Here is a 24,080-nt window from a genome sequence, read left to right as displayed (position 1 = left end):
TGAAAAGATTTAACTAACAATGGATGTTTGTAAAGCGTTCATTTTACTATGTAGAAATTATTTTACAATACAATACGTTTTCATCAAACTGTCTATTTCGTAAATTTTTAATTATTGTTTTTAGAATCAGCTTCATTTTTATTTTCAGTTTCAAGATTTTCATTTTGCTGTTGTGCTTGAATTAATCGTTCTGCTAATCTTTTTTGTCTCTCCAACATCTTTGCTTTCTTAAGTTCCTTCTTTTTCTTTTTCTCATCTTTTTCTGCTAAAGTTATTGCTTCTGTTAATGAATGTTCGGAAATAGTTCCTTCAGCTATCAATTGACGTCTGATTTCTTCAATTTTACGTTCCTTTCGTTTTTTAGCTTCTAATTCTGCTGCTTCTTTTTCAGCAATTTTTATTTTTATTTGTGTTATCAATTTTTTCATATCTGACATTTTATTAGCTATTTGTGCTTGTCTACAAACATATAAAATAATATACATTTAAATCTTTTATTAATCAATCTAATTATTTTATTAACATACCTAGCTTTTAAAATCTCTTCTTTCTTTTTCTTTTCTTCTTTAATCTTTTGTAATCTTTCTTGGATACTTAAAGAAAAGGCAATTTTTTCATATTCTTTTTGTTCTTCTACTTCTTCAGGTATAGGCCATGCCAATCCTGCAGGTACTTCTAAAGCTGCCATTCCATATCTTCCTAATATTCGTTTCTTGTACTTGATTGTATTATGATACCATTCTATAGGTTCATTGTAAGGTTTTTGTTCAAACAATCTATTTCTATCAGCAAATGATAATCTTGATTTATTTCTTTTTTTTTCTAACTCAAAATTATCTTTTGTTTCTTCTAAATAGACTGGTTTTTCTTCAGAGGATTCAAGAATCTTATTTGAACAATAATATCTTATATTGATATTTTGAAATTTTAAACTCAATGATACATTGAAGATTATTTTTTTTAAAGACATTTTCTGCATTTCCTTCTATTTATTCATAATATTTATTATATTTTTTTATAATAATGCAGAATTATCATTAGCTATAAAATTAAAAATATAAAATATTAAGGTTAATTATTATTTCACTAAATATTATATTATGCAAAACATAAAATATTCTTTCAATTTATTTAAATTATAAATTATAATATTTTAAAAGATGATTAAAGACATTTCTATGTAATATTTTTTATTAAAATAAATAAACCTACCTTAAGTATAATTCACTACTAATTTTATATTATATACAAATATAAAATAAGGTTATGTATATATCTTAATAATTACAATAGATTATAGTGTGATATGAACGACATAAACGTGTACACATGAAAACAAATTTAATAATTTGACGTTATATAACATAATAATAAATAAACATTTTAAGTATTAAATAATAATAGTTTTTCTTAATATTATAAATAAAAAAAATTTAATATTTTACTTTATAGTAATTTGTTAGAAAGAATAAACGATATAATGGGTCGGTTAGCAGAGGTACAGTATTCATTAATATAATTAATAAAATTAAATCTGTATTTATATTATTTTTTGCAATGTAAGAAATAAAAATTAAATAGAAATTTCATTTATAGGTAGCTAGTGAACAGTCATCCGAAAAATGTAAAACTTTTGTATTTATGGGTGAAGGTTATACTTTAGGAAATTCATTAGTCTCCGTAATTTCACAAAAGTATATTTATATATTAATTAAAATATAATTTTATTAGCAATATAAGTTTCTAATTATTAATTATTTTGTATATAGTCCTAATGTAGAGTTTTGTGCTTGTTTCGTTAATCATCCAGCTGAAGGAAACATATATTTGAGAATTCAAGCAAAAAAAGGAAAAGCAATAGACATATTAAAAAAAGGATTAGAAGATTTTGAAAAAATTTGTGATCATACTTTAGAAAGTTTTAATAATGCTTATGATCAATTTAAGACTTCCAAAAATACATCTATAGATAGCACATAAATTTTGTTTAAATAAAAATAAAATAAATTATAATATAATTGTGCTTAATATATTACCTATAAAATACCTATATAATTCCCTATATGAATATATAATATTAATTAAAAAATGAGGAATAGGAAATAAAAAGGGGAAATAATTTCAATTGGATACTTTGCATGGAGGTTTATTGCTTAAACAACCTCAGCAGGTCTCTGTCCACCCACAACTCTGTGATTCTTAGATAAATAATCTGCGAATTCTTGATATGGTGCTTTTCTTAGTGCTTGATCATGCCAAAGATCTGGTGTTAAATATGCATAAGTCTTGGCAATAGCTGCATAAGTAGCCTTAGCAAAATTGCCAAGAGTACATGTGGATCCTCTAGCTGAAGTGTAGCAATCCTCGATACCAGCCATTTGTAATAGTTTTTTAGGCACAGGTGCTGAGACAATACCTGTACCTCTTGGTGCTGGAATTAGACGCACCTGAACTGATCCACACTTGCCAGTAACTTTACAGGGTACTGTATGAGGATCACCAATTTTATTTCCCCAATAACCACGGCGTACTGGCACAACTGAAAGTTTAGCCAAAATGATAGCACCACGGATAGCAGTGGCTACTTCCTTAGAACATTTTACACCTAAACCAATATGACCTTTGTAATCACCAATAGCTACAAAAGCCTATAAAATAAAAATCAATTATTAGTTAAATTTTTATTGGATTAATAATTTTATATATAATATTTATTTAAATATAATATTACCTTGAAACGTGTACGTTGACCAGCTCTAGTTTGCTTTTGTACAGGCATGATTTTCAATACTTCATCTTTCAATTCAACCCCAAGAAATTTATCAATAATTTCATATTCTTTGATTGGTAAAGAAAAAAGATAAATATGTTCCAAGGATTCAATTTTTCCATCTCTAACAAGACGTCCAAGTTTAGTCACTGGAATCCATTCTTTACTATCTTCTTTACCACGTCCACGTCCACGACCTCGTCCTCTACCTCCACGACCTCTACCTCTCGGACCTCCACGATCACCTCCTCCACGAGAACCAAATCCTCCACGAAAACCTCCACGCGCGGCTGGAGCAGTGTCCGCCATTCTGATCAAAATTAACAAAAAAAGTTTCATAGTTATTAAAAAACTATAAAATTGTATTTAATAAAATTATTTTTCATTTAATATTTAAAAAACACATAACTTTTTTAAAAAAATAATTAATTATTTGATAGAAAATGAAAATATCTAACAAAGATATTTTTTAACCTCAAAACACGTGCCTTTGATATTTATTAGACATATTTAAACATTAAATAAAAAATATGATTTTCATAATATTTATTCAATAGATAAAATCTTAAATAATTATAAGAGCACATCAAATATACTTTATGAATATTTTAATAATAAAATTTTAAAAAATGACTATACTATACTTACATCACTTCTTTCTTCTGATTATGATTACGGAAGAAAGACTGATCAATTCTCTCGAAGTTAGCATGTTAAAGATGTCGATATATCTCGATTTAGTTTCACATCCGTTATTTAAACTTCAATTACATATTAATAAAACACGAACTATTAGTTTTTATTCAACTTATTCCCTAATTAACGTTTTACTTTCTTTTGCCCTTTTTTAATTCCTTAACAAATTATTTCACAGATGTAAAATAATATAAAGTAGGAATGGACATAAATTTTGTTATCATGCTTTATATTTAATGATATTTAATTAGATAAAATGATTAAATAATTGGTATTTTCACTATCAAAACACTATTTTATTACAATCTTGCTTGGTAGATAAAAGTAAGTGGAAAAAATAATTTTAAATTATGGCAAAATATAACAATAGTTATAAAATATATTAGTAATTTGAAATGAATTTTTATTAATATTAATTTTTATTAATTTTAATCAGCAATTACCTAACCATCATGATATATATTATTAAATAATAAGATAAAATTATAGAAATGAAATAAGAAATATAAATTTAATAAATAATAATATTTAAATAATAATATTTTTTTTATAACAAAAAATGAAATAATTAATTATAAGTTATGGTAATAGAACCAGTAGGATGTCACTTGTGGATTGTGAAATCTCATGACGAGTTTGAGTCAGACTTCATCCGAGGAGGCAGTTTTATTCGCTCGCGGTTATAAATTCTTAAAAAAGCTGGGTGAAGGTGCTTACGCAAAGGTTAATTAACCATCTCATAAATCATATTATAAAATGATACGGTAACCAATTCATAAAAAAGATGATAAAATTCAAATTCTTTTTCATCTCAGTCGGTAAAGTCGTTTTCTATATTTAAATTTGAATCCTATTATGAAATAAAATTCTTCAATTTTTCTTCAATTAATATTACATAAAATTCATCGCGTTATTTCGCGTAGGTATATCTGGCGGAGTATAAACCAGAATCTGATCCAGACAAAAATAGTACCTTGGCATGTAAGGTTATAGATACAGGAGTAGCACCTAAGGATTTTGTACGAAAATTTCTTCCTCGAGAACTTGATATCTTAGTAAAATTGAATCATCCTCATGTAGTGCATGTTCATAGCATATTTCAAAGACGTACTAAGTATTATATATTTATGCGTTATGCTGAAAATGGTGATCTCCTAGAATTCATTTTGAAGAATGGTGCGGTTGCAGAAGGACAGGCGCGCGTATGGTTTCGTCAACTTGCGCTTGGTACCATAATATATCTCTAAATGACAATGAAAACTCTATATAACAATGAAAGCTAAAAATATATTTTTGAATATATTATAATGAAAATTATATTTATCAAATTTCATTTAAATTAATTTGATAAATATAAATATTTTAATTTCATATGATTTATGAAATTTTAATGATTCTTTATTTAAAAATATAATAATTTATTTCAATAAAAATAAATATGTAATATTATTCTATATATTTCAAGAAAGTATAATTTATATTTTGAATTATATATAATTTTATATAATTTAATAAATTTTTATTGATAATTTTATTTTTTTTTTTTTAGGTCTTCAATATTTACATGAAATGGAGATCGCTCACAGAGATATGAAATGTGAAAATGTTCTTTTAACATCGAATCTTAATGTAAAACTTGCTGATTTCGGATTTGCTCGTTACGTAATAGATAATCGAGGTAAGCGTGTTATGAGCGATACCTATTGCGGTTCTTTATCCTATGCCGCTCCGGAGATCCTTCGTGCATCTCCATATAATCCAAAGATCGCAGATCTTTGGTCCCTCGGAGTCATCTTGTATATTCTATTGAATAAATCGATGCCATTCGATGATACTGATATCAAACGATTGTATGAGCAACAAACAAACCGTAAATGGAAGTTTCGCAGTAAGATTGCAGAAACTTTGAGCGATCAAGTGAAGAAATTGGTAGCTCGTCTCCTAGAACCTGATGTCTCAAAACGATGGAAGATGGATCAGGTCATCAACAGCGAGTGGATCGCTATGGATCCTAGACTTTTAATTCTTACACCCGCTGAACAAGCAGCTCTTAATAACGCAATGCAAGAGAAAAAAAAGTTCGAAGAGAAATTTTCTGCGAAAGATCCAGTGAGAATATTAATAATAATAATAATATAAATATAAATTTGCATAAACATTTCTAGTTTTAAATCAATAATTTTTAATTTTGTTTTTTTATTTAATTAATTAAATTATGTAATGTATTAAAAAATATTCATTTCATAGAAACTATTTAAAGTGGAAGAAAAGAAAAAGACAAATGCAGATCCCAAGGCAAAACCTGAAGATGTTACCGTAATTAAGAAAGCGGCAAGAGTTTGTATTTTAATTCAATTTATTAATGTTTTTTTTTAATATAAAAAATATATTTAATTTTTTTATGTTTCTCAGATGACGATGTCCACCACTGTTGCTACTGGACCGTATTTTGCTAATAAACGTAATAATAATAATAATTAGTTGAAGAATGTTTAAAAAACAATTTGGATTCTTTTATAAATTTCTATAAAATTGAAATTATTGGAAATTTATTACAGTTGATATCTGATAATTTAAAACAACACATTATTGTTGTAAAAACTTTTCTACAATTATGGGATTTAATACTTTTATACAATTTTGAAAAATTATTGAAAAATATTTTATTACATTCTAGGCTAAATAATGATAATTATACATTAATTACTAAATATTAAACTTCCAAATTATTATTAAAATATTCAGAATTAACGAAATAACTTATCATACTTCTTCACATAATGATAATTATTAATATATTACATTATTTATAAATATATTAAATATCAAAATTATCATCAAAATATTTAATGATTAACATAAGTTTTTGTTAAAATTTTTCAATTGTGTTTAGTTACAATGAATTAATTTAACAATCAATTTCATACATATCGAGCTTTCATCAAAATTGTTTCATTTTTTGAAATACACTTTACATAATAATTGAATCTATCAACAACAGTCTTTATTTTTCCTTTGAGGGGAATTTCAATGATATTACGAGGATTAGCTAATCCTTCAAGATCCCATATACCATTTGATAATAGTAACAAAAGTTGATCATTTGGAGATCTATTTATTGAAAATACGTCCGTAACAGGCAAAATATATTGTTGTATATCTCCCCATGGTTGATAAAGTAATACCAGAGTTTGTGAGATCAATCGCAAAATAATCCATAATCCAAATCCATGCCACTTTTGTTCTACAAACGCATCCATTATGTTAGGAAAATATAAATCTGAAATTTTAATTAAATATATTACATTGTTATCATTTTTCATTATTTTTATTATTTTTAGATTATTAATAACAATCTGTAAAGCATTTATATACTATGCACGCATTCAATTGTAATTTAAAATAATGTTATATTTATTTCGAGAGAATATTTTAAATTGTACATTTTTTGTATGTAAATGAATAAATTACACAATTTTCCTCTTTTTCTAAAAAACTAGTATTAATTTTATATAGTATTATTTATGACATTTTACATTATTTTATTTTAAAAAATAAAAGCTTAAAATTTAAAGAAATTCAAACATAAAAAACAATATTTATTTATTATATATTGATATATAAATTATATAAATTATAATTATATAAATATTATATAAATTATATATCATATATTATAAGATTATATAAATTAATCTTTATATTTTTTTAAGAGCATTGATATAAAAATTAAATCAATATATTTTTCAATAACAAATCAAAAATTATAAATATTCAAAGATAATTCGAAAATAAAATTAAGTTATGGATATTTAAATAGTGATTCAATCGAATGAGAGTTAAAATTATTTTTATAAGATACACATTTTGATAAATTAAAATTAAATAAGTATATAAACCTTTTAAATGAACAAAATTATTTCCTATATTAATAAATGAATATATGGATATAGAATTAAATTTTACAAGAACAATGAATTCTTTTTCGTCCATCATTATTGACTTTAATAATATAAAATTGCCGATATTTGTTTGAAAAATTAATTCCTTTGCATATTTACTGATACAATATGAAGAAAACTTTTTGGAATTACATTGTATTGCATTATATTGAATGATCATAGATTTATTAAAAGCATCGATAGTGTCATTTATAATTTCTAATTTATTTATGTAAATTGCTCGACCTGTAAATTGACAACCAAATATTAAAATATCCAAGATCAAAGATTTTTTTTAATAAAAAAAAAAAAAATGAATAAAATGAAAAAATACTTCGTAAAGCTATATTAATTATTTCTGCTGTCCTTATAAATCTTTTCATCCTTTTAATAATGGTTTGGGCATTTGAGTAATTTTTGTCAAAAATTTTCATTTCTGACTTTTCATAAACACCTTTGATTGTAAGATTTCCAATAATATTTAAACTATTATGTAACTCAATTCCTGTTCTTATTATTTGAAGAGGATTATTTTTTTTTAATTGATGATATACTAATTTAGTTAAATTTACATCATTTATTAAGCCATTAATAATAAATTCAGATGCATTGATAAAACCTTGAATTATTTTTTGGCTATAGATTATTTGATTTGTGGATTTTCTTAATACCTCTTCTATAGCACAGCCCATTATAGTTCCAGACATTCTATATAATCAAATATTAATTTTTATTAAGCTAATAATTAATGATAAGTAAATTAAATTTATTCATTACTTTATATTGTTGAATGTAACGATACTAAATTTTTTTCGTCCTTCGATGATTATATCCTTTTTTGTTTGCATTAAAGCATTAGCTGTCCATTTATTAAAATTGTAACCATTTAAATTCTCAACTATCAAAGCTAAAACTTTTTTTTTTCCAGTTACAATATTTTCTTTAGAATTATGTCTCATAACATCACTTTTAAGATATAGATTATTAATTGTTTGCTTTATATGCAAGTTTCCTGTAAGTATCTTGTAAGTATAATATTTATTATAATTATTTAAAAATTAGTAAAAAAAAGATATTTAATTTTTTATATAAAAAATTAAATATCTTTTTTTTACTAATTTAATTATTATTACCTGAAATTTTTAATTTATTGAATATCCACTTTGTCTTTACTTCTTGATCTTTATTTTTTAACAAAGAACTTTCAAATATATTATTGAAATCTGATAATGAAGATTTTATAATTGAAATATTTGAACTTACAATGTTAGAAATTTTGATATCATTAAAAGATGCAGGAAATTCTATTTCCTGTAACTTTGTTTTACTTAGAATAGATTTTAAAATATTGTTCCACATTTTGAAGCTTAATGTATTTGTTAAATTCTAAAAATTAATCATTATTTTATTAAATATTTAATATTTTATATTCAATTTAATAATTTAATATAAAATTATTAATTATATTAAATTTAATTATTTTATATTATTGTATTATTAAGATAAAATATATATTAATTTTATTGCTTACATTTAAAACAACATATTTTTTTATCATTATATCATTAAAATGCATATTTTTTCCATGAAGTATTGTTGTAGTATTTGTTACCATCCAAATTTCTGAAGATAATTTTTTTAATTTGATATCATTTATACTTTTTATGATTGGTTCATAACAAAATTTTACAGATCCCATAATGGAAATATCAACTAGAGTTTTGTTTCCAATGATTTTAAAAACATATGGTAAATTTATTGTATTTGCTTTTAAGCTTCCAGAAATTCTTTTTTTATAAAGATTAAGATCTTTTTTTATGTTTATCAAATTGAATGGAAGATGAGAAACATATATATCATTTGTACTGATACCATTACCTAAAATAGAATTATAATAACTAAATAACTAAAATAATAATAAATAATAAATGTATAAAAATAAATATGAAATAATGAATAAAAAAGAAAGCTCATAACTTACGAAATGTTATATTTTGCACAGATACCATATCATTAAATTTTATAGTATTTGATAAGAAATTGCTGAAATTTATTCCATTAATGTTATTTACACGAATATTTTGTTCAAATATTATATTTTTTATTATTTTAGGCAATTCTATATAAAATTGAAAAGGTGATTGAAGAATATTTGTTATCAAGTTTAATGTATTTATTGAAGTATTAAGAAAATTAGGTTCAATCCATATATCTATAAGTCTTTTCAAATCTGTATAATTAAACAATAAATTATTAGTATAAAAATCATAATAATAAGCTATTGATAATATTAAATTATAATATTGAACATAAAAATAATATTAATATATTAATAAATATAATATAATAATAATATTATATTTTATGTACAATATATTTAATATAATAGTATATAAAAAATTATTTTTGTTTTTTTTATTATTTACCTGTTAAATTTAAATTATTCAATTGTAATGCAAATATATTTTTTGCAATGACATTATGACAGTATTTCTTTTCAGATAAAACAGGGTTGAAAGAAACTGTTAAATTATCAATAGAATATAGACCTATATTTCCAAAAACATGCGAACTGATTAATTTTTGTACAGTAATATTATTCCCTGTTAAAAATAAAGTTTTAATTTTTGATGCAAAAATAAAAGTGGCACATAATTTTGAGTCCTTTAAGAATAAATCCTTATTCCTTTAAATGAGAAAATGTTATTTAAGTATATTTATTTTATGTTACTAAATTTTTAATTATAATTTTAATTATAATTATAAATATTAAATAAACATACAGTGCAAATTTTAAATTGTCATAAGAAAACTTTGTTATCTGTACATTATGAAAAATATGCTTCTTTCCTGATATAACACTAATATTTTGAAAATTCACAGTAATCCATTTCTTAGGGCTTTGCAGTGTAATATTGTTCCATTTCTAAATTAAAATTCAATTATTTTTAATTATTATTATAAAAATATATTATAAAAATCTTATTAATAAAAATTTATATTATTTTTTTCACCATTTTTTCACTTGAAAGAATTAAAGATATTGGTACATTATCATATAAAGTTATTGCATTTGCTAAAATATTTTTGATTGATCCTATTTTGGTAATTAAATCTATAGATTTCAAATTCTCAATTTTAACATTTTCTAAACTGAAGTTATTATATAAATTCATGGATTCAGTAATATCTATTACAGGTCCTAATCTTATTGATCCTTTTCCAGTTTGTTTTCCATTTAAAGAAATATTATTCTTTATTTTTAATTGAGGTGTTTTAATGAAATTAATAACTGTGAATAAATTATTTAATGGTAATAAAATTGCACCAGTTGTTAAGTTTAATTGTTTAACTTTTATTTTTTTTAATCTTATTTCTTGATTTGTAAAATAAGTAGCAATATTTAGTGGCATAGAAACATTTATTGCTTTCATATTAATAAAAATATGCTTTCCTAAAATATATATATCATAAATTATTTTTAACATATATTTTTTATTTTATAATTTATAGTATTTTTTTAATTATTAAAAAAATATATTACCAAAGACTTCTTGATCATTAATTATTTTCAAAGCATTTTTTTGTAAATAATTTAAAGATATTCCATTAATCAACTTGTGAATAATAATATCTTTTATTGCAAGACTTAAAAGTGGACATTTCCAATTTTTTATTTCTTTAATATTTAATTCTTTAAAATTCAATAGTTGGTTTTTATCTTTTGACATTATTAACTTGAACAGAAAATTATGATTTTCTTTTACATATAATCGATTGAATTTACAATTTGTTTTACATTTTATTTGAACTTTTTTTGCATGCAATGAAGCAATAATTAAATTTTTAGAATGCCACTTATTAATAATAATCTTTTGTGCTTGAAATTTATTGATCAATCTATTGTACTGTTTTGATACATTTTTCAATGTTTCAAAGTTATATTCATTTATCTGTAAACAAAAATATTAGATTGGTATTATTTTATTTAAGTTCAAATGATCTTACATTGTGAACTTGAAGTTGATCAATATGACCCTTCAAAATTTTAATGGGACTCTTAAAATTTGGAATTTCTTTTGCTATTTTTTGAAGTTTGTTCTTGATATTGAAATTCCATATTCTTATATCTTCTTGTAAATCTTTGTAAGATTTTTTTTTAATCCAAAGTAATTGTTTTAATGTCCATTTATTATTTTTATTTTTAATTAATAATAATTCTTTTCCATATAATATTATTGGATTATATTGAATAATTCCAAATAATTTTGTATTTATTTTTATAAATTTCCAACCATCATATTGATAAGCTATTATAGTGTCTTTATGTAAAGTTAAAATTACAATAGCTTTATTTGAAATAATTGGTACAATAATCTTGCTAAAAGAAATTTGTTGAAATGGTACAAAACGATTGTGTAATTCTTTATAAATAATAATAGAAGATTTCATTGATAAAGTTAAAAAATATTCCATGAAATGCTGTTTATTTAATTGAAAATAAGAGACATCCTGACTTGATGGTAACCTTTGTATGATTAAAAATTTATTAGATTTTAAAAAATATTTAAAAATCAATGTGGTGGATCCAGTTACTGCTAAATACATGAATCCTTTACTTTGAAAAGGAATTATTTTTTTTGTACTAATATTAATGATTTGCATTAGATCAAAATAATTATTAAACCAAGTATAAATTGAAATATTTGAATGAGAAACAATGGCTAAGCGTAATTGATTCATTCCATTCCATATCGATAAATGCGTCGTATTATTTAATTCAAGATCCTGAATTTGTTGCAGGTAATATTTGTTTAAAATTTTAGTGAAACTTAAGATAAGTACTGGTCCATTTTGATTTTGAATTATAAAAAGGGCTCCATAAGTACAACTGTTTACAATTATTTGTGTTCCATTTCGTACAAAATAATCATTAATGTTGTAAAAACTTCCATTCTAAAATTAATTTAAATAATTTAAGTAAGAATACTCAATATTTTCATGTTGATTATAAAAATAATAAAGTTAATATATAATAATAATGTAATAATTACATTTATTTGATATAAAGATAATTTGGAAGTATCCAAAATTACAACAAACCACATTGTTTCAAATTCATATTGAAAAGAAAAGAAATTTATATCTTGAACATCTTCAAAATTTAATTTATTGATGTCTTGAAATCCATTAAGTATATTAATACCATCTGTAAAGGTAATAATTTAAAATTAAATTCGATTTAATACGAATGATTATTATCGATTTAACAATTTAATAATCGATTTACTTGTTTACATACATGTGTTTGGTATCAACTGATTCCCATAACCTTTTGAACCTATTTCATTTTTATTTTATTTTATTGTCGTAATAATACTAAATATTATGGTCAATTACTGTTCTTATTATTATTAATTTTTCTTTTAGATTATAAACTTCTATATATATATGTTTCAACGTGCAATATGTCCACGTACGAAGAAATAAGTGAAAATTTAACAGCTCAAGTTTATGAATTGGAAGCATTACAATCTGTTTATCCAAAAGAATTAGTAATTGGCGATCATGGAGTATTGGCTCATATTAATGAGTTCATTAAGAATCCTATGAACGAAGTGCCTCAAAAATTGGAATATTCGATTGAAATTTCATTAAATGATGTAAGATTAAAAAAATATTGTAATCATTATAATATATCAATATCTATATTAGAAACGAAGAATTTGCTCATTCACAGGGATCAATAGAATTATTAATTAGTTTATCATCTAACTATCCCAAAGAAAAACCAGAGATTTATGCAAGAAGTTCCTTTCTCAGTCGAAGCCAACAATTGCTTTTGAACCAATCATTAAATGATATTCTTAAGCAGCAAAAGGAGAATGAACCTTGCATTTATATATTAATATCATGGCTACAGGATAATGGTGAAAATTATCTTACAGAATCTAATAAAAATAAAGATAAAGAACTCAATAATAAAAACAAGAATAAAGAACATGAGAAATCTACAAATTTTTCCAGATATTGGATTTATAGTCATCATATATATAGTAAATTTAAAAGAAAGAAAGTAATTGATTTAGCACAAGAAAATTGCCTTACAGGTTTTTGTTTGGCAGGAAAACCTGGAGTAATTTGTTTAGAAGGTGCTTTAGAAGATTGTGTCTATTGTTGGCAAAAGGTATCAATTTTTTTAGTTTAATAAATTTTCTATTTCATATTTTCATGATTTTAAAAATTTTAGATAAAATCAATGAATTGGCAGAAAATATTATTACAATTAGAAGAGAGAGAAGAAGATTGTAAAAACATTGATGAAATGCGTAAATTCAGCAATTTTCAAGAGATATCATTTAATAGTTCAGGACGTCATAATGATATGGGTCAATTATTAAAATATTTAATGGAACATACATTGCAATATGCATTTAAAGAATTGTTTGGTATTAGTAGTAAATCTACTCAACTACAAGATTAATAAATAAATATTATTATGTAAATAAATACATATTTATAAAAGAAATACACATACTTGTTATTTCTAAAACTAAAATTTCTAAATATATATATGCTTACCTCTTTCAGAATATAATTCTCTTTTATAACGGAAAGAAATTATTTTCGATGCATTTTTAATGTGTTCCATAATTTTTTTGTTAATTTTAGACAATGTATTATTATTAAAATCTTTTGATGCTAAAAATAAAATTCCCAAATATAATACACAAATAATGTTTTAACTTTATATTATTATTAAGAAGTTTATACCATAGTCTAATTTCAATTTTTCAAAGAAATTGGAAGTATATTTAAATGCAGTATTTATAAAGTAATTTTCTTTTGTATGTCTATCACATGTTGTAATATTAATTAATATTAAAATAAACAAGAATTTCAACATCTTCTATTCAAATTCTTACTTAGAGTATTGATTCATAACTAGAAATCATAGATAAAAGGAAAGTCTTTAAGTATATATACTTAAGTATATTTAGGTACATAAAGACAAACATTGTATGTTTATATTTTTTTCATTCTTCATAATAGAATTAATTTGAATTTAAATACATGTACAAATATATAATATATAATTTTATATAGATTTTTATTCATCTAATTTTTAATGAATATTTTATTAATATTCAAGAAATAAAATAACAATATATGAGATGATAATTAAAAATCAAATTTGTAATAGTAAGAAATTAATAGTATTTATTTTTTTATCTAACTGTAGCATAACGCAAAAATTCATTTGTAAGAAATTGACCTGCAATATAGGAAGCAGGTGGTCCAAGAATATCTTGTGTTGGACTATAAACTTTAATTTGCCTCATATGTGTATCCCGCCCATTTTGGTGGTTGCTTATTACAGCTATTTGTATCATAAATGTCCTAATAGGTCTGTCATTTATATCTTTTATAGGAATAATAACCCAGCCACTTGGTTCATTCAGATCCATGACTTCTATTTCTTGAAGATCATTAAAGTTTGTGCCTGCTCTGATGCTTATTCTAAAAATATGATACAGCAATAATTAAGTAAAAATTTGTTATTTGTAACTGTAATAAGAGATGCAAATTTCTTACCTACTAGGAGTATAACTTTCATCTAGCTTATAATCTGTATATATACATATATCACGAATTGTTGTTTTTCTTTTGAATTGAATGTTTACCAAATGTGGAAGTTGTCCATCAGACTGCCAATAAGTTTCCGTGATATCATCGCGCAATTGATCTACACCAAAACCAGGTTTACAACTAGATAAACTCCAAATTGCATGATTTCCAACTTCTCGTACACGACCTGCTAGTTCTTCTTGTATAGGATCTATCTCTCCTAAAAAAATAAAATTATTAGAACAAATAATTAATTATAGATAATTATATTATATGAAAATCATATGTTCATATTACCAGTTTTGTTGCTCATTGTTAATTTTAAAATTTAGATAATTAATTAAAAAGTTTTAATAATCTAAAATTAAATTAAGTAATTTTTTATTAAAGTAAATATTAAAATACATAAATATAGTAATATTTATTTCGAAACTTATAAAATAATCTTTAAAAATATAATGTTTTTTCCTTTGCTGCCATCTATGATATATAAAAAATTTTAAATATAAAGAAATAATTAATAATTAATATTAATATTAATATTATTTTTTCATATAAAACATATAACAACTTTCATAATCATTGACTAAATTGTATTAATGTCAAAAGAAGTATTTTGTTTTATATTGTCTAATGAAAGCGCATGAAAGAGAAACACTGCAGTAATAGAACAGTGGTACTCAATTTATAATTCATCAAATGGTCAGGAATAAACAATTGAAAAAGAACGGAACGAAATGGATCAAATAAAGATTCCAAAGGTATCAAAATGAATATATGTCTTATATATAGCAAAATTGTTTCATGAATAAATTTTAAATCATAATTTCAAATATTTATTAATATATTATTCATCAATATGTTTTACTAGCCGCTACATTGATATCAATGAAAAAAAAATTGTTTATATAATTATATAAAAATAATCAAAAAATTTTTTACATTTATTTTTAATAAATAAAATTCCTAAAGTATATATTTATTGAAATCTTTGAAAGATGATTAATGTCAGAACAATATATAATGCTGCTATGACATCTGTCATTATAAATGCAAATTTTATGATTTCAGGTAGAAAACGTCAGAATTTTAGATAAATATAGTAACAATCATTCTATTGGTACTCTTTACTTAACAGTAACACATCTTATATTTACAGAACGAAATGGGAAAAAAAAAATTTGGGTATGATAATAAATGAGTTATATTAAATTTTAATTGTAATTATTTAATGTAATTATATATTTATTTTTTTCATTTTTCATTTTCATTTTCAATTAATGTGAATATTCTTAATATTTTTTATTTTAGATATTATATACTCATATTGCAAATATAGAAAAACAACCATTAACTACAACAGGTTGTCCATTGTGCATTAAATGCAAACATTTTTATATTGTAACATTTGTCATTCCAAAAGAGCGAGATTGCCATGATATATATCTTACCTTATCAAAGTTATCTTGTCCAGGTAATATATATTTTTTTACTTAAAAAATTTGTTTAATATCATAAATTTTTTTTTCAGTAAGTATAGAAGATCTTTATTGTTTTCATTATCAGGCAAATAAGGACACCTTACCACAGCATGCAGGATGGAATTTTTTTAATGTGCAAAGTGAATTTCAAAGACAAGGTGTTCCAAATGAAGAATGGTCTCTAACATATTTAAACACAAATTATGAAGTATATTAATTTCTATAATTAATATATATTTAATATATATATATATATAATATATATATATATATATATATATATATGAGATTTATAAATATGTTTTATTCATTTAATTTTTAGCTCTGCGATACTTATCCAAAATATTTATATGTACCTAGTACATGTGCCAATAGCATCTTAATAGGTAGTGCAAAGTTTAGAAGTAGAGGAAGATTACCAGTTTTAACATATTTACATTCCAATAAGGTATATATTAAATGAAAACTTTACAAAAAAATTAACAGATTAAATAAATGATATATTTTATAGGCTGTTATTTGTCGATGTAGCCAACCTTTATCAGGATTTAGTGCACGATGTCCTGAGGATGAACAAATGATGTACAATATTTTGCGTACAAATAATAATTCTAAATACATGTATGTTGTAGATACACGACCACGAGTAAGTTTGTTAAATATCCATTAAAATATTTTTATAATTAAAAATTATTTCAATAAGCTATTGTAAAATTTGTTTCAGTTGTATAACTTCAATTTCAACTTAAATTTCTAAGAAAAGTTAATTTTTTATTTTATCTATTTAGATCAATGCCTTTGCTAATAGAGCTACGGGAAAAGGATACGAAAATGAGAACTTTTATGATAATATAAAATTTCACTTTTTTGGTATTGAAAACATTCATGTAATGAGAACGAGCTTAAATAAATTAATAGATTGTAAGCATATGTATAAATATTTCAAAATTTTTATGCGAATTATAATTTTTTATTATTTTGATATTTTTAATTATTATCTAGTACAAAGAATGACATCAATGACTACATTTTTAAATAATTTGGAAAGCAGTGGATGGTTAAAACATATACGATCTATTTTAGAAACTGCTTGGTTTATTGCTAGAGCAGTTTCAAATGGAGTTAGTGTGGTAGTACATTGCAGTGATGGTTGGGATCGCACTGCTCAAGTATGTTCATTAAGTGCTCTATTATTGGATCCATATTATAGGACAATTCAAGGTTTTCAAGTAAGATATAATTCATTGATATAAATTAATGTAATTAAATTTATGGTGTATATAATTAATTTCTCAAAAATAGAAATACATATTTTATTTTATTTCTAGGCTTTGATAGAAAAAGATTGGTTAGCTTTTGGACATAAATTTAGTGATCGTTGTGGTCATATTAACTGTGATAATAAAGAATTAGCACCAATTTTTACACAGTTTATTGATGCAACTTATCAATTGTTGCTGCAATATCCTCATAAATTTCAATTTAATGAATTTTTCTTAATAACTCTCCATGATCATGTACATAGTTGTCAACATGGTACTTTTATAGCAAACTCAGAAAAAGAAAGACAAATTCTAAGGTATTATTTTTAATAATTTAAATAATAATTTATAATAATTTATTCATTATATCATTTAATTTTTATTTAATTATTTTTAGACTATCCGAAAGAACATACTCTCTATGGGGATACATAGCAAATAATATGCATGAATATATAAATCCTTTATACAAATGTAATCGATTCAATGAAGATACTAGTTTTGTTCTTCAACCTAAACTAGCACCACAATGCATCACGTAATATATAATTTTATTATGTTTACATATTTAGACACTATAAATTAAAAATTGCATAAAAAAGTAATTTTCAGTTTATGGCGAGGATTATACTTCAGATTTGAGAATGGTATTCATCCAAGAGAAACATACGAAGATTATCTTTTAATAATGCATGATCATACCAGTTGTTTGGAAGATCATGTTAAACTTCTTTTGAAGGTATAAAGTTAGTTATTTTTATTTTTTTATTAGATTTCTAATATTACTATCACAATGTTAAACAGAGAGTCAATTCCTTAAATTCAATATTGAATTTAAATAATATCCAAAAAAGAGGGATACAAGCGAAATTAAAATTCGATAATAAATATATGAAAGATCCATTATCTGAAACTATCATAGAGAATACAAATCATGAAGAAAGATCAATGTGTAAGTTAAAAATTAATCAATTACAAAATGAACTAAAAACAGTTGCCTTAGACTGGAAGTTATTTAGAAATATGGAAGAATGTACATGCTCTACAACATTTGACGCATTTAATAGGAAGGTATTTAAATATTTAAATAGGAAAGATATTTAAATATATATTTAAGAATTTTATTTAGAATTAGTAATTTATATTTTCTCTCTTTTTCTTTCTCTTCTTCAGCATCACTGTTGGTCATGTGGAGAAATATTATGTACAAGATGCATGGGTGCACATACTATTCTTGCTGGACACCATTCACAACGCGCAGTACCTACTTGTAAGTTATGTACGCAGAATTCTAATATTCCTTCTACTAGTCCTTAAATTGATTCCTTTAAATATTTATTTAAATTTGTAATCTGTACCTAAAATATATATTAAATATGACAATTAAAAAATATATTAAAAGATAGGAATAATTAATAGTAATATTAATTATAAAATCACTCTGATGGAAATTGTGTATCAAAAAATTGTATATCACATATTTTTATTTTATATAATTATTTAGATAATATTAGTACAATAATTTAATACAAAGTAAAATATATTCATTTTAAACAAAAAAATATGCACATAAGAAATTATAATTTTATTTTAATAATTCAACATGAGATTGTATCATAACAACTATTCTTCTAAATATTGTTTTTAAAATTAGAGATAAAAATAAACAACTTTTTAAAATTAAAATTAAAAATAAAAAATTTTAATTTAATTTTATATTTCACATTTATTTATAATAATTTAATCTTTTTCTTTCATTGTTAATTTTTAATAATTTTTTAATAAAAAAAATTTATTGAATAAAAGAAAAGAGAAATTTTTACAATTTATTCATTATTTTTAAATAATTCCAAAACTTAATAATTATAGTACAATATGATATAATACATCAAATTATTTCATTCACATTATACAGTTTATTAACATAATAGTAAAGGAATGAAACATTCTTTAAGAAAAATCATTACATTGAGTAATATTATAAATTTCTATGAAAAACAGTAATTGATAATATTAACAAATTCTTATGGATTACATATTAAAAATTGTTAAACATGGCATGATTCATGTACTTTCTTAACTAACTTTTAACTGACATTTTGAAATTATTAATAGCTGAATAAACAATAAAAATTAGGCTATTTAATTTTAAAGTATTTAATATAATTTTGTATTTTATATTTTATAATAAATATAATTTTTATTATATGAAGAGCAACATTAAAATTTAAAATTAAGTATATTATTGTTATCTATGACTGAATGATATCAAAAGAAGGTTAAGAAAGAATACATGATCTGTGCTTTGTTATTGTACAGAAATTATTAATAAATGTATTCTATTATTTCATTTTTTTTAATGTACAATAACAAAAATTACATTGCTACATATTATAATAGCATAAATTACATCAAATATCATTCTTACAAACTTTTTGCTTTTTTTTTTTTAAGTATTTGTATCATTCATACACGTGAGTAACATGCTTCAATGTGACAATTACTTTGCTAAAAAAATATGACTTAATAAAAAATTACACACATGAGAATCAAAAAAATACCTAAATAATTTTTAGATAAAAATCTGGATTCTAGTGAATTATATTATATGTAATTAGATACTGAAAAAATTCTAATGTTCACAATGGCAAGTGTTCAAGTGGAATGTAAGTGTACATAAATACCTTAGTAGTACGAATTCATTTCATTTAATTTTAATTCATTCTATTCTTTATTTGGTTTTCTTCGCCGTGGTCCATCACCACCTATTTCTGGTTTATTCTGAAAGCAATTCAAAATTAAAATAAATTTCTTAAATTATCTTATTTTTTTATCTATTATATAATGAAAAAAAAATTTAACTAACATTTTCTTCACTTTCTATAATTTCTTCATTTTCATTCAGTTTTTCAGTTTCTTCTTCTACTTCAGTATTAGGTGGCAGATTTTCTGTTTCTTCTTGTTTCAATACTACTTGTTCATTTGTCGCTAAAGGTTGTTTATCATCATCTTTTAAATCGTATTTATCCTAAAAAAATTAATGATTTTTATATTTTATAAAAATATGAAATATTAAAAAAAAATTATTTTTAAATATTTTCAAAAAATAAAAAATAAATTTTAGTAAACTATTCTAATTAGCATAATATGAATGTTTTATATAATTACTATATATAGTTGGATGGATATATATAGTTAAAAACTAATGACTTTTTTATACCTGAGAAGCAAAGCAGCAACAATATATTACTAGCAATATGGGCAAGCCAGGAGCTATTATATATATACCCCATATCCAAGGATGTTCTGCAGTAAATGTACCAATCTGACGCCATATACTCCACTATATAAAATAATTATAAAATTACAAGTCATATGTAAGATTCATAAGCAAATTTTATCCAAGTACCATATTTACAATTTGATTTTTTAAAAATTAATCAATTTAAAAATTTTTTTTCTTAATTTTTCATACTATATGCTACTTTATATAATATATAACTAAACATTTATAATATATATAATTTTAATACTATGAAAAAGATTCATATGGATATGTTATGAGAAGGATAGAGCATTATAAAAGCTATCATGTTACACTTTCATTCCAATCTTAGAAAAAGTGAATGATGTGTAAATCTGAAATCACAAAATATACCTCATGGATTTGCTTTAGTAGATACCAAATATATAATATAACTGGTATTGCACAATATATAAAATACAATGCCCACCAGCCTGGTTTATAATTTGTTGCTTTCAATATTCGACCCCATAAAGTTACCTGTATAGTATAGCGTACATGTATCGCATTTCATATAAATAATGATCTTTTTAATTTCATTATCAGTTCTTGATAAACTTAAGTTGAATAAAAATTAAATTAATTACTAATTTGATTAATAAAAAAAAATCACTTACACTTTCCTCTGCAATTCGGACGCGACGAACTTCAAATGTGTTATCAGCCCAATATTTTGCTACTTCTTCATCATGAGTAATAACAATATTGTCAAAGAGGATGTCTGTAGACATTGACCAAAGTTCAAAACCTACAGCAAACTATAAATTTAATATATTTATATTTAATACATAGAAGTTTCTATATTTAAAATTATTGGAAATATTATATGGAAATAGTATATGAAAACATACGATAGGCATCATTTGGAATGGATGTTCATCATTAAAATAATTAGGATTATGTATTAATTTTGGCTTCCATTTGCCTTTATAATTTGGATTATTAATCAAAGGTGGTGACCATTTGCCTTTATAGCGAGGATTTTTTTTCATTTTTTGTTTATATAATCCACATCCAGGTGCATCAGCACACTTTGGATTTGGAATTTCTGGAGGTTCCCATTCTCCATCCATTTCAACATCCCAATCATCAGGTTTTATAGAATCAGGATTAGGTATCATTGGTGGTTCATCTTCAAGCCATCCTTCAGGCATAATATCATCTTCATCAACAATTTGTGCTGGAGCATCTTCATCCCAATCATCTGGTTTAATAGCTGATAGATCAGGAATTTTTTCTTTGTCATCCCAGTCTTCTGGTTGAACATCAGTTGGATCTTCTATTTCCAAAGGTGGATTAACTGGTGGAGTAAAATCATCCAGCAAGGATCCAGAATTTATTATTTTATTATCAATCTTGATTTCAAAACTATTATCTGGCCGAATGATCAAAGTATATAGATGAGGTTGCTTATCTTTGAAAAAATCTTCCAAACGTTCCCTTGGTTTTTTGCAATGCTTCTCCTCTATAGAACCATTCAAAGGATTTTTGTGTCGAAAGATAAAATGTAGCTAAATTAAAGAAAAACAATTTAGAATGCTTTTATAAAAATAAATATCTTTTATTTATTACCTTGTGATCATTTCCACATTTATCAGGGCCAAACATTATAGTATAAGGAGTTTTATCATGGAATTTTTTTAAATCTTGATGTTCTGGATGTAAAGTAAGTAGTTTTAAATAAGCTCCTCCACATTCTTGACCATCTTGAAAATTCACTTCATATTGTACAATTAATGGTTTATCATTGAAATAAAATGATGTAAATAATTTAGTAGATATAGCAGCATGTCTGGCTTTACTTTTAAGAACTAGTCCTAGATCTCCCTCTTGGGCATGCTTTTTAGGTTCTTCTATAGACCAAATTCCTATCCAAATAACATATATTATAATCTTGATAAAATATAAATATATATACAATTAAAACCATAAATAAAAAATTAACCATCATATTTTGCTATATCCTCATCTGTAGAATCCTTCTTAGCTTCAGATAAAATCCAATGTTCTTTAAACTTTTCTTCATTATCAAATGTTTCTATTAAATATACAAAACCAGTGATTTCAGGTCTCTTATATACTACTTTTGATGCTACATTTTGATCATTATTATCATCACTTTCATTAGCATTAATACTATTACACAACAAACATAAATAAATAACTAAATTCGCTATAAAACTGGCCATCTCATATTCCTAAAAATAAAAAATGCCGAAATTGATATTGAATGAAAATTATTGATTGTAAAATAAAGCTGAATAAAATTAACTTTCTTACCGAATTTAGACAACGAGCATCGATTTCTTAGTGAACGATACGAAAAGAAAAATTACAATACCTCGTAGATGACTTAATTAAATAATAAATAATAATTAAATTATATGACAAGAATGTTTGCGGCTATGCGTTCCAAAAAGCAGCAACAATGCCAAAAACGAGACGGACAATAGAAAATAGTTCCACCTAATATAATTAATTAAATTATCAAATAAAATCTTGTAGCTAATAGCCGATGAAATAATGAAATAAAAAGGTGAGTCAATTGAACTCTTTTTTAAAATTAAATTTAATTAATTTTCTTATGAATTTTTTTTCACTTAAAGAAAAATTAATCGACCTTTAAGAAAATTTTTTCATTCGTATATCCTCTGACGTGTGATTATTCATGTAATATACCGTTTCCTTTGAACATCGTACTCTAAAATCCCGTTACAGTGATTCCCATTATAAAATATGAAATTTTCTAGAATAAAAAAAATTTTAATATTAATAAACAATAATTTATATTTCTACAAATTGTTTTAAGAAAATTATAAAATTTAAAGGTAAAAAATTTATTATTTATTAATCCAATTTTTGAATACTATGATTTTTTAAATAATTTTTTATATATATATAAAAAATTAATAGATATTAAATAATATTGAATGAAAACCACTGTTAATAATCCCACCTATAATATGAAATATTATATCGAATTCAATGTTATATAAT

General features: G+C 23.0%; 9 protein-coding genes across 27 annotated transcripts; 4 read left to right on the top strand and 5 right to left on the bottom strand.

Moving 5' to 3' along the window:
• Positions 1–24: 24 nt before the first annotated feature.
• Positions 25–1,485, bottom strand: CRIF (growth arrest and DNA damage-inducible proteins-interacting protein CRIF). Its single transcript, XM_012488885.3, has 3 exons — positions 1,213–1,485; positions 528–1,041; positions 25–459 (listed from the first exon to the last, which is right to left on the bottom strand). Exons 2-3 carry the CDS (start codon positions 977–979, stop codon positions 108–110), a joined length of 804 nt encoding a protein of 267 aa, XP_012344339.1. The 5' UTR covers positions 980–1,041; positions 1,213–1,485; the 3' UTR covers positions 25–107.
• On the top strand, positions 1,252–2,018 carry l(2)37Cg (RNA polymerases I and III subunit AC2 l(2)37Cg). The gene is made up of 3 exons (XM_003695318.4): positions 1,252–1,498; positions 1,597–1,694; positions 1,770–2,018. Exons 1-3 carry the CDS (start codon positions 1,481–1,483, stop codon positions 1,978–1,980), a joined length of 327 nt encoding a protein of 108 aa, XP_003695366.1. The 5' UTR covers positions 1,252–1,480; the 3' UTR covers positions 1,981–2,018.
• Positions 2,019–2,130: 112 nt separating this feature from the next.
• On the bottom strand, positions 2,131–4,113 carry RpS2 (ribosomal protein S2). Its single transcript, XM_012488865.3, has 3 exons — positions 3,419–4,113; positions 2,732–3,080; positions 2,131–2,648 (listed from the first exon to the last, which is right to left on the bottom strand). The coding sequence occupies exons 2-3, from the start codon at positions 3,077–3,079 to the stop codon at positions 2,154–2,156; spliced, it is 843 nt and encodes a 280-aa protein (XP_012344319.1). The 5' UTR covers position 3,080; positions 3,419–4,113; the 3' UTR covers positions 2,131–2,153.
• LOC105735976 (testis-specific serine/threonine-protein kinase 3) lies at positions 3,498–6,962 on the top strand. The gene is made up of 6 exons (XM_086917569.1): positions 3,498–3,790; positions 4,058–4,189; positions 4,390–4,693; positions 5,016–5,575; positions 5,714–5,803; positions 5,879–6,962. The coding sequence occupies exons 2-6, from the start codon at positions 4,094–4,096 to the stop codon at positions 5,945–5,947; spliced, it is 1,119 nt and encodes a 372-aa protein (XP_086773695.1). The 5' UTR covers positions 3,498–3,790; positions 4,058–4,093; the 3' UTR covers positions 5,948–6,962.
• On the bottom strand, positions 5,837–14,705 carry LOC105735970 (uncharacterized). Of its 4 annotated transcripts, XM_086917551.1 has the most exons (16): positions 14,684–14,705; positions 13,990–14,109; positions 12,462–12,616; positions 11,416–12,363; positions 10,952–11,360; positions 10,422–10,861; positions 10,191–10,333; positions 9,834–10,093; positions 9,389–9,637; positions 8,939–9,285; positions 8,541–8,793; positions 8,185–8,419; positions 7,742–8,115; positions 7,366–7,653; positions 6,540–6,746; positions 5,837–5,918 (listed from the first exon to the last, which is right to left on the bottom strand). In XM_086917551.1, the coding sequence occupies exons 2-16, from the start codon at positions 14,057–14,059 to the stop codon at positions 5,875–5,877; spliced, it is 4,422 nt and encodes a 1,473-aa protein (XP_086773677.1). In that variant the 5' UTR covers positions 14,060–14,109; positions 14,684–14,705; the 3' UTR covers positions 5,837–5,874. The 4 variants fall into 4 exon arrangements, with proteins under 4 accessions (XP_086773677.1, XP_086773676.1, XP_086773679.1 ...); XM_086917550.1 differs by lacking the exon at positions 5,837–5,918 and having other exon boundaries at positions 6,105–6,746; XM_086917553.1 differs by lacking the exon at positions 5,837–5,918 and having other exon boundaries at positions 6,105–6,746; positions 7,561–7,653.
• Positions 12,479–13,936, top strand: LOC116413866 (RWD domain-containing protein 2A). Its single transcript, XM_031917606.2, has 4 exons — positions 12,479–12,624; positions 12,838–13,070; positions 13,148–13,594; positions 13,658–13,936. The coding sequence occupies exons 2-4, from the start codon at positions 12,876–12,878 to the stop codon at positions 13,889–13,891; spliced, it is 876 nt and encodes a 291-aa protein (XP_031773466.1). The 5' UTR covers positions 12,479–12,624; positions 12,838–12,875; the 3' UTR covers positions 13,892–13,936.
• APC10 (anaphase-promoting complex subunit 10) lies at positions 14,386–15,722 on the bottom strand. Its single transcript, XM_003695317.4, has 3 exons — positions 15,334–15,722; positions 15,004–15,256; positions 14,386–14,928 (listed from the first exon to the last, which is right to left on the bottom strand). Exons 1-3 carry the CDS (start codon positions 15,347–15,349, stop codon positions 14,637–14,639), a joined length of 561 nt encoding a protein of 186 aa, XP_003695365.1. The 5' UTR covers positions 15,350–15,722; the 3' UTR covers positions 14,386–14,636.
• Mtmr6 (Myotubularin related protein 6) lies at positions 15,705–19,604 on the top strand. Of its 7 annotated transcripts, none has more exons than XM_086917554.1 (13): positions 15,705–15,797; positions 16,108–16,221; positions 16,348–16,510; positions 16,568–16,725; positions 16,840–16,965; positions 17,029–17,163; positions 17,306–17,438; positions 17,520–17,746; positions 17,846–18,096; positions 18,177–18,317; positions 18,392–18,518; positions 18,584–18,850; positions 18,953–19,604. In XM_086917554.1, the coding sequence occupies exons 1-13, from the start codon at positions 15,774–15,776 to the stop codon at positions 19,094–19,096; spliced, it is 2,010 nt and encodes a 669-aa protein (XP_086773680.1). In that variant the 5' UTR covers positions 15,705–15,773; the 3' UTR covers positions 19,097–19,604. The 7 variants fall into 7 exon arrangements, with proteins under 7 accessions (XP_086773680.1, XP_086773683.1, XP_086773682.1 ...); XM_086917557.1 differs by having other exon boundaries at positions 15,712–15,797; positions 16,196–16,269; positions 16,603–16,725; XM_086917556.1 differs by having other exon boundaries at positions 15,734–15,797; positions 16,603–16,725.
• LOC100869716 (calnexin) lies at positions 18,879–23,829 on the bottom strand. 10 transcript variants are annotated; one of them, XM_086917561.1, is made up of 11 exons: positions 23,704–23,829; positions 23,364–23,549; positions 23,029–23,281; positions 22,656–22,951; positions 21,935–22,594; positions 21,701–21,841; positions 21,438–21,563; positions 21,000–21,122; positions 20,646–20,807; positions 20,464–20,560; positions 18,879–19,137 (listed from the first exon to the last, which is right to left on the bottom strand). In XM_086917561.1, exons 3-10 carry the CDS (start codon positions 23,270–23,272, stop codon positions 20,504–20,506), a joined length of 1,809 nt encoding a protein of 602 aa, XP_086773687.1. In that variant the 5' UTR covers positions 23,273–23,281; positions 23,364–23,549; positions 23,704–23,829; the 3' UTR covers positions 18,879–19,137; positions 20,464–20,503. The 10 variants fall into 10 exon arrangements, with proteins under 10 accessions (XP_086773687.1, XP_086773690.1, XP_086773692.1 ...); XM_086917564.1 differs by lacking the exon at positions 21,000–21,122; XM_086917566.1 differs by lacking the exon at positions 21,438–21,563.
• Between the last annotated feature and the right edge of the window lie 251 nt (positions 23,830–24,080).

Source organism: Apis florea, unplaced genomic scaffold, assembly GCF_048593485.1.
Source record: "Apis florea isolate Af1SG1 unplaced genomic scaffold, ASM4859348v1 contig_2203_pilon, whole genome shotgun sequence".
In the NCBI taxonomy this organism is placed as follows: Eukaryota; Metazoa; Arthropoda; class Insecta; order Hymenoptera; family Apidae; genus Apis; species Apis florea.
The sequence above is the reverse complement of the archived record's forward strand: the minus strand, read 5'-3'. Positions and strand labels throughout refer to the sequence as shown.

What these genes read in the sequence shown, in the direction of transcription:
- Mtmr6 (XM_086917554.1), top strand. Translation starts at nt 15,774, where the DNA reads ATGGATCAAATAAAGATTCCAAAG. An exon ending in ATCAAAGTTATCTTGTCCAG is followed by an intron (nt 16,511 to 16,567) that starts GTAATATATATT and finishes TTTTTTTTTCAG; the next exon opens with TAAGTATAGAAGATCTTTAT. An exon ending in ATTTAAACACAAATTATGAA is followed by an intron (nt 16,726 to 16,839) that starts GTATATTAATTT and finishes TTTAATTTTTAG; the next exon opens with CTCTGCGATACTTATCCAAA.
- CRIF (XM_012488885.3), bottom strand. Translation starts at nt 979, where the DNA reads ATGCAGAAAATGTCTTTAAAAAAAATAATCTTCAATGTATCATTGAGT. An exon ending in GAAGAGATTTTAAAAGCTAG is followed by an intron (nt 460 to 527) that starts GTATGTTAATAA and finishes ATATGTTTGTAG; the next exon opens with ACAAGCACAAATAGCTAATA.
- LOC105735976 (XM_086917569.1), top strand. Translation starts at nt 4,094, where the DNA reads ATGACGAGTTTGAGTCAGACTTCATCCGAGGAGGCAGTTTTATTCGCT. An exon ending in GTTTCGTCAACTTGCGCTTG is followed by an intron (nt 4,694 to 5,015) that starts GTACCATAATAT and finishes TTTTTTTTTTAG; the next exon opens with GTCTTCAATATTTACATGAA. An exon ending in TAATTAAGAAAGCGGCAAGA is followed by an intron (nt 5,804 to 5,878) that starts GTTTGTATTTTA and finishes TATGTTTCTCAG; the next exon opens with ATGACGATGTCCACCACTGT.
- LOC116413866 (XM_031917606.2), top strand. Translation starts at nt 12,876, where the DNA reads ATGTCCACGTACGAAGAAATAAGTGAAAATTTAACAGCTCAAGTTTAT. An exon ending in TTGAAATTTCATTAAATGAT is followed by an intron (nt 13,071 to 13,147) that starts GTAAGATTAAAA and finishes GCTCATTCACAG; the next exon opens with GGATCAATAGAATTATTAAT. An exon ending in GTGTCTATTGTTGGCAAAAG is followed by an intron (nt 13,595 to 13,657) that starts GTATCAATTTTT and finishes TAAAAATTTTAG; the next exon opens with ATAAAATCAATGAATTGGCA.
- LOC100869716 (XM_086917561.1), bottom strand. Translation starts at nt 23,272, where the DNA reads ATGGCCAGTTTTATAGCGAATTTAGTTATTTATTTATGTTTGTTGTGT. An exon ending in CATTCCAAATGATGCCTATC is followed by an intron (nt 21,842 to 21,934) that starts GTATGTTTTCAT and finishes TTAAATTTATAG; the next exon opens with TTTGCTGTAGGTTTTGAACT. An exon ending in GTTGCTGCTTTGCTTCTCAG is followed by an intron (nt 20,808 to 20,999) that starts GTATAAAAAAGT and finishes TAATTTTTTTAG; the next exon opens with GATAAATACGATTTAAAAGA.
- APC10 (XM_003695317.4), bottom strand. An exon ending in GAAAGTTATACTCCTAGTAG is followed by an intron (nt 14,929 to 15,003) that starts GTAAGAAATTTG and finishes TCATATTTTTAG; the next exon opens with AATAAGCATCAGAGCAGGCA.
- LOC105735970 (XM_086917550.1), bottom strand. Translation starts at nt 14,059, where the DNA reads ATGGAACACATTAAAAATGCATCGAAAATAATTTCTTTCCGTTATAAA. An exon ending in GAATAATTTAAATTTAACAG is followed by an intron (nt 9,638 to 9,833) that starts GTAAATAATAAA and finishes TTAATTATACAG; the next exon opens with ATTTGAAAAGACTTATAGAT. An exon ending in CAATAAATTAAAAATTTCAG is followed by an intron (nt 8,420 to 8,540) that starts GTAATAATAATT and finishes AGATACTTACAG; the next exon opens with GAAACTTGCATATAAAGCAA.
- RpS2 (XM_012488865.3), bottom strand. Translation starts at nt 3,079, where the DNA reads ATGGCGGACACTGCTCCAGCCGCGCGTGGAGGTTTTCGTGGAGGATTT. An exon ending in GTCAACGTACACGTTTCAAG is followed by an intron (nt 2,649 to 2,731) that starts GTAATATTATAT and finishes TTTATTTTATAG; the next exon opens with GCTTTTGTAGCTATTGGTGA.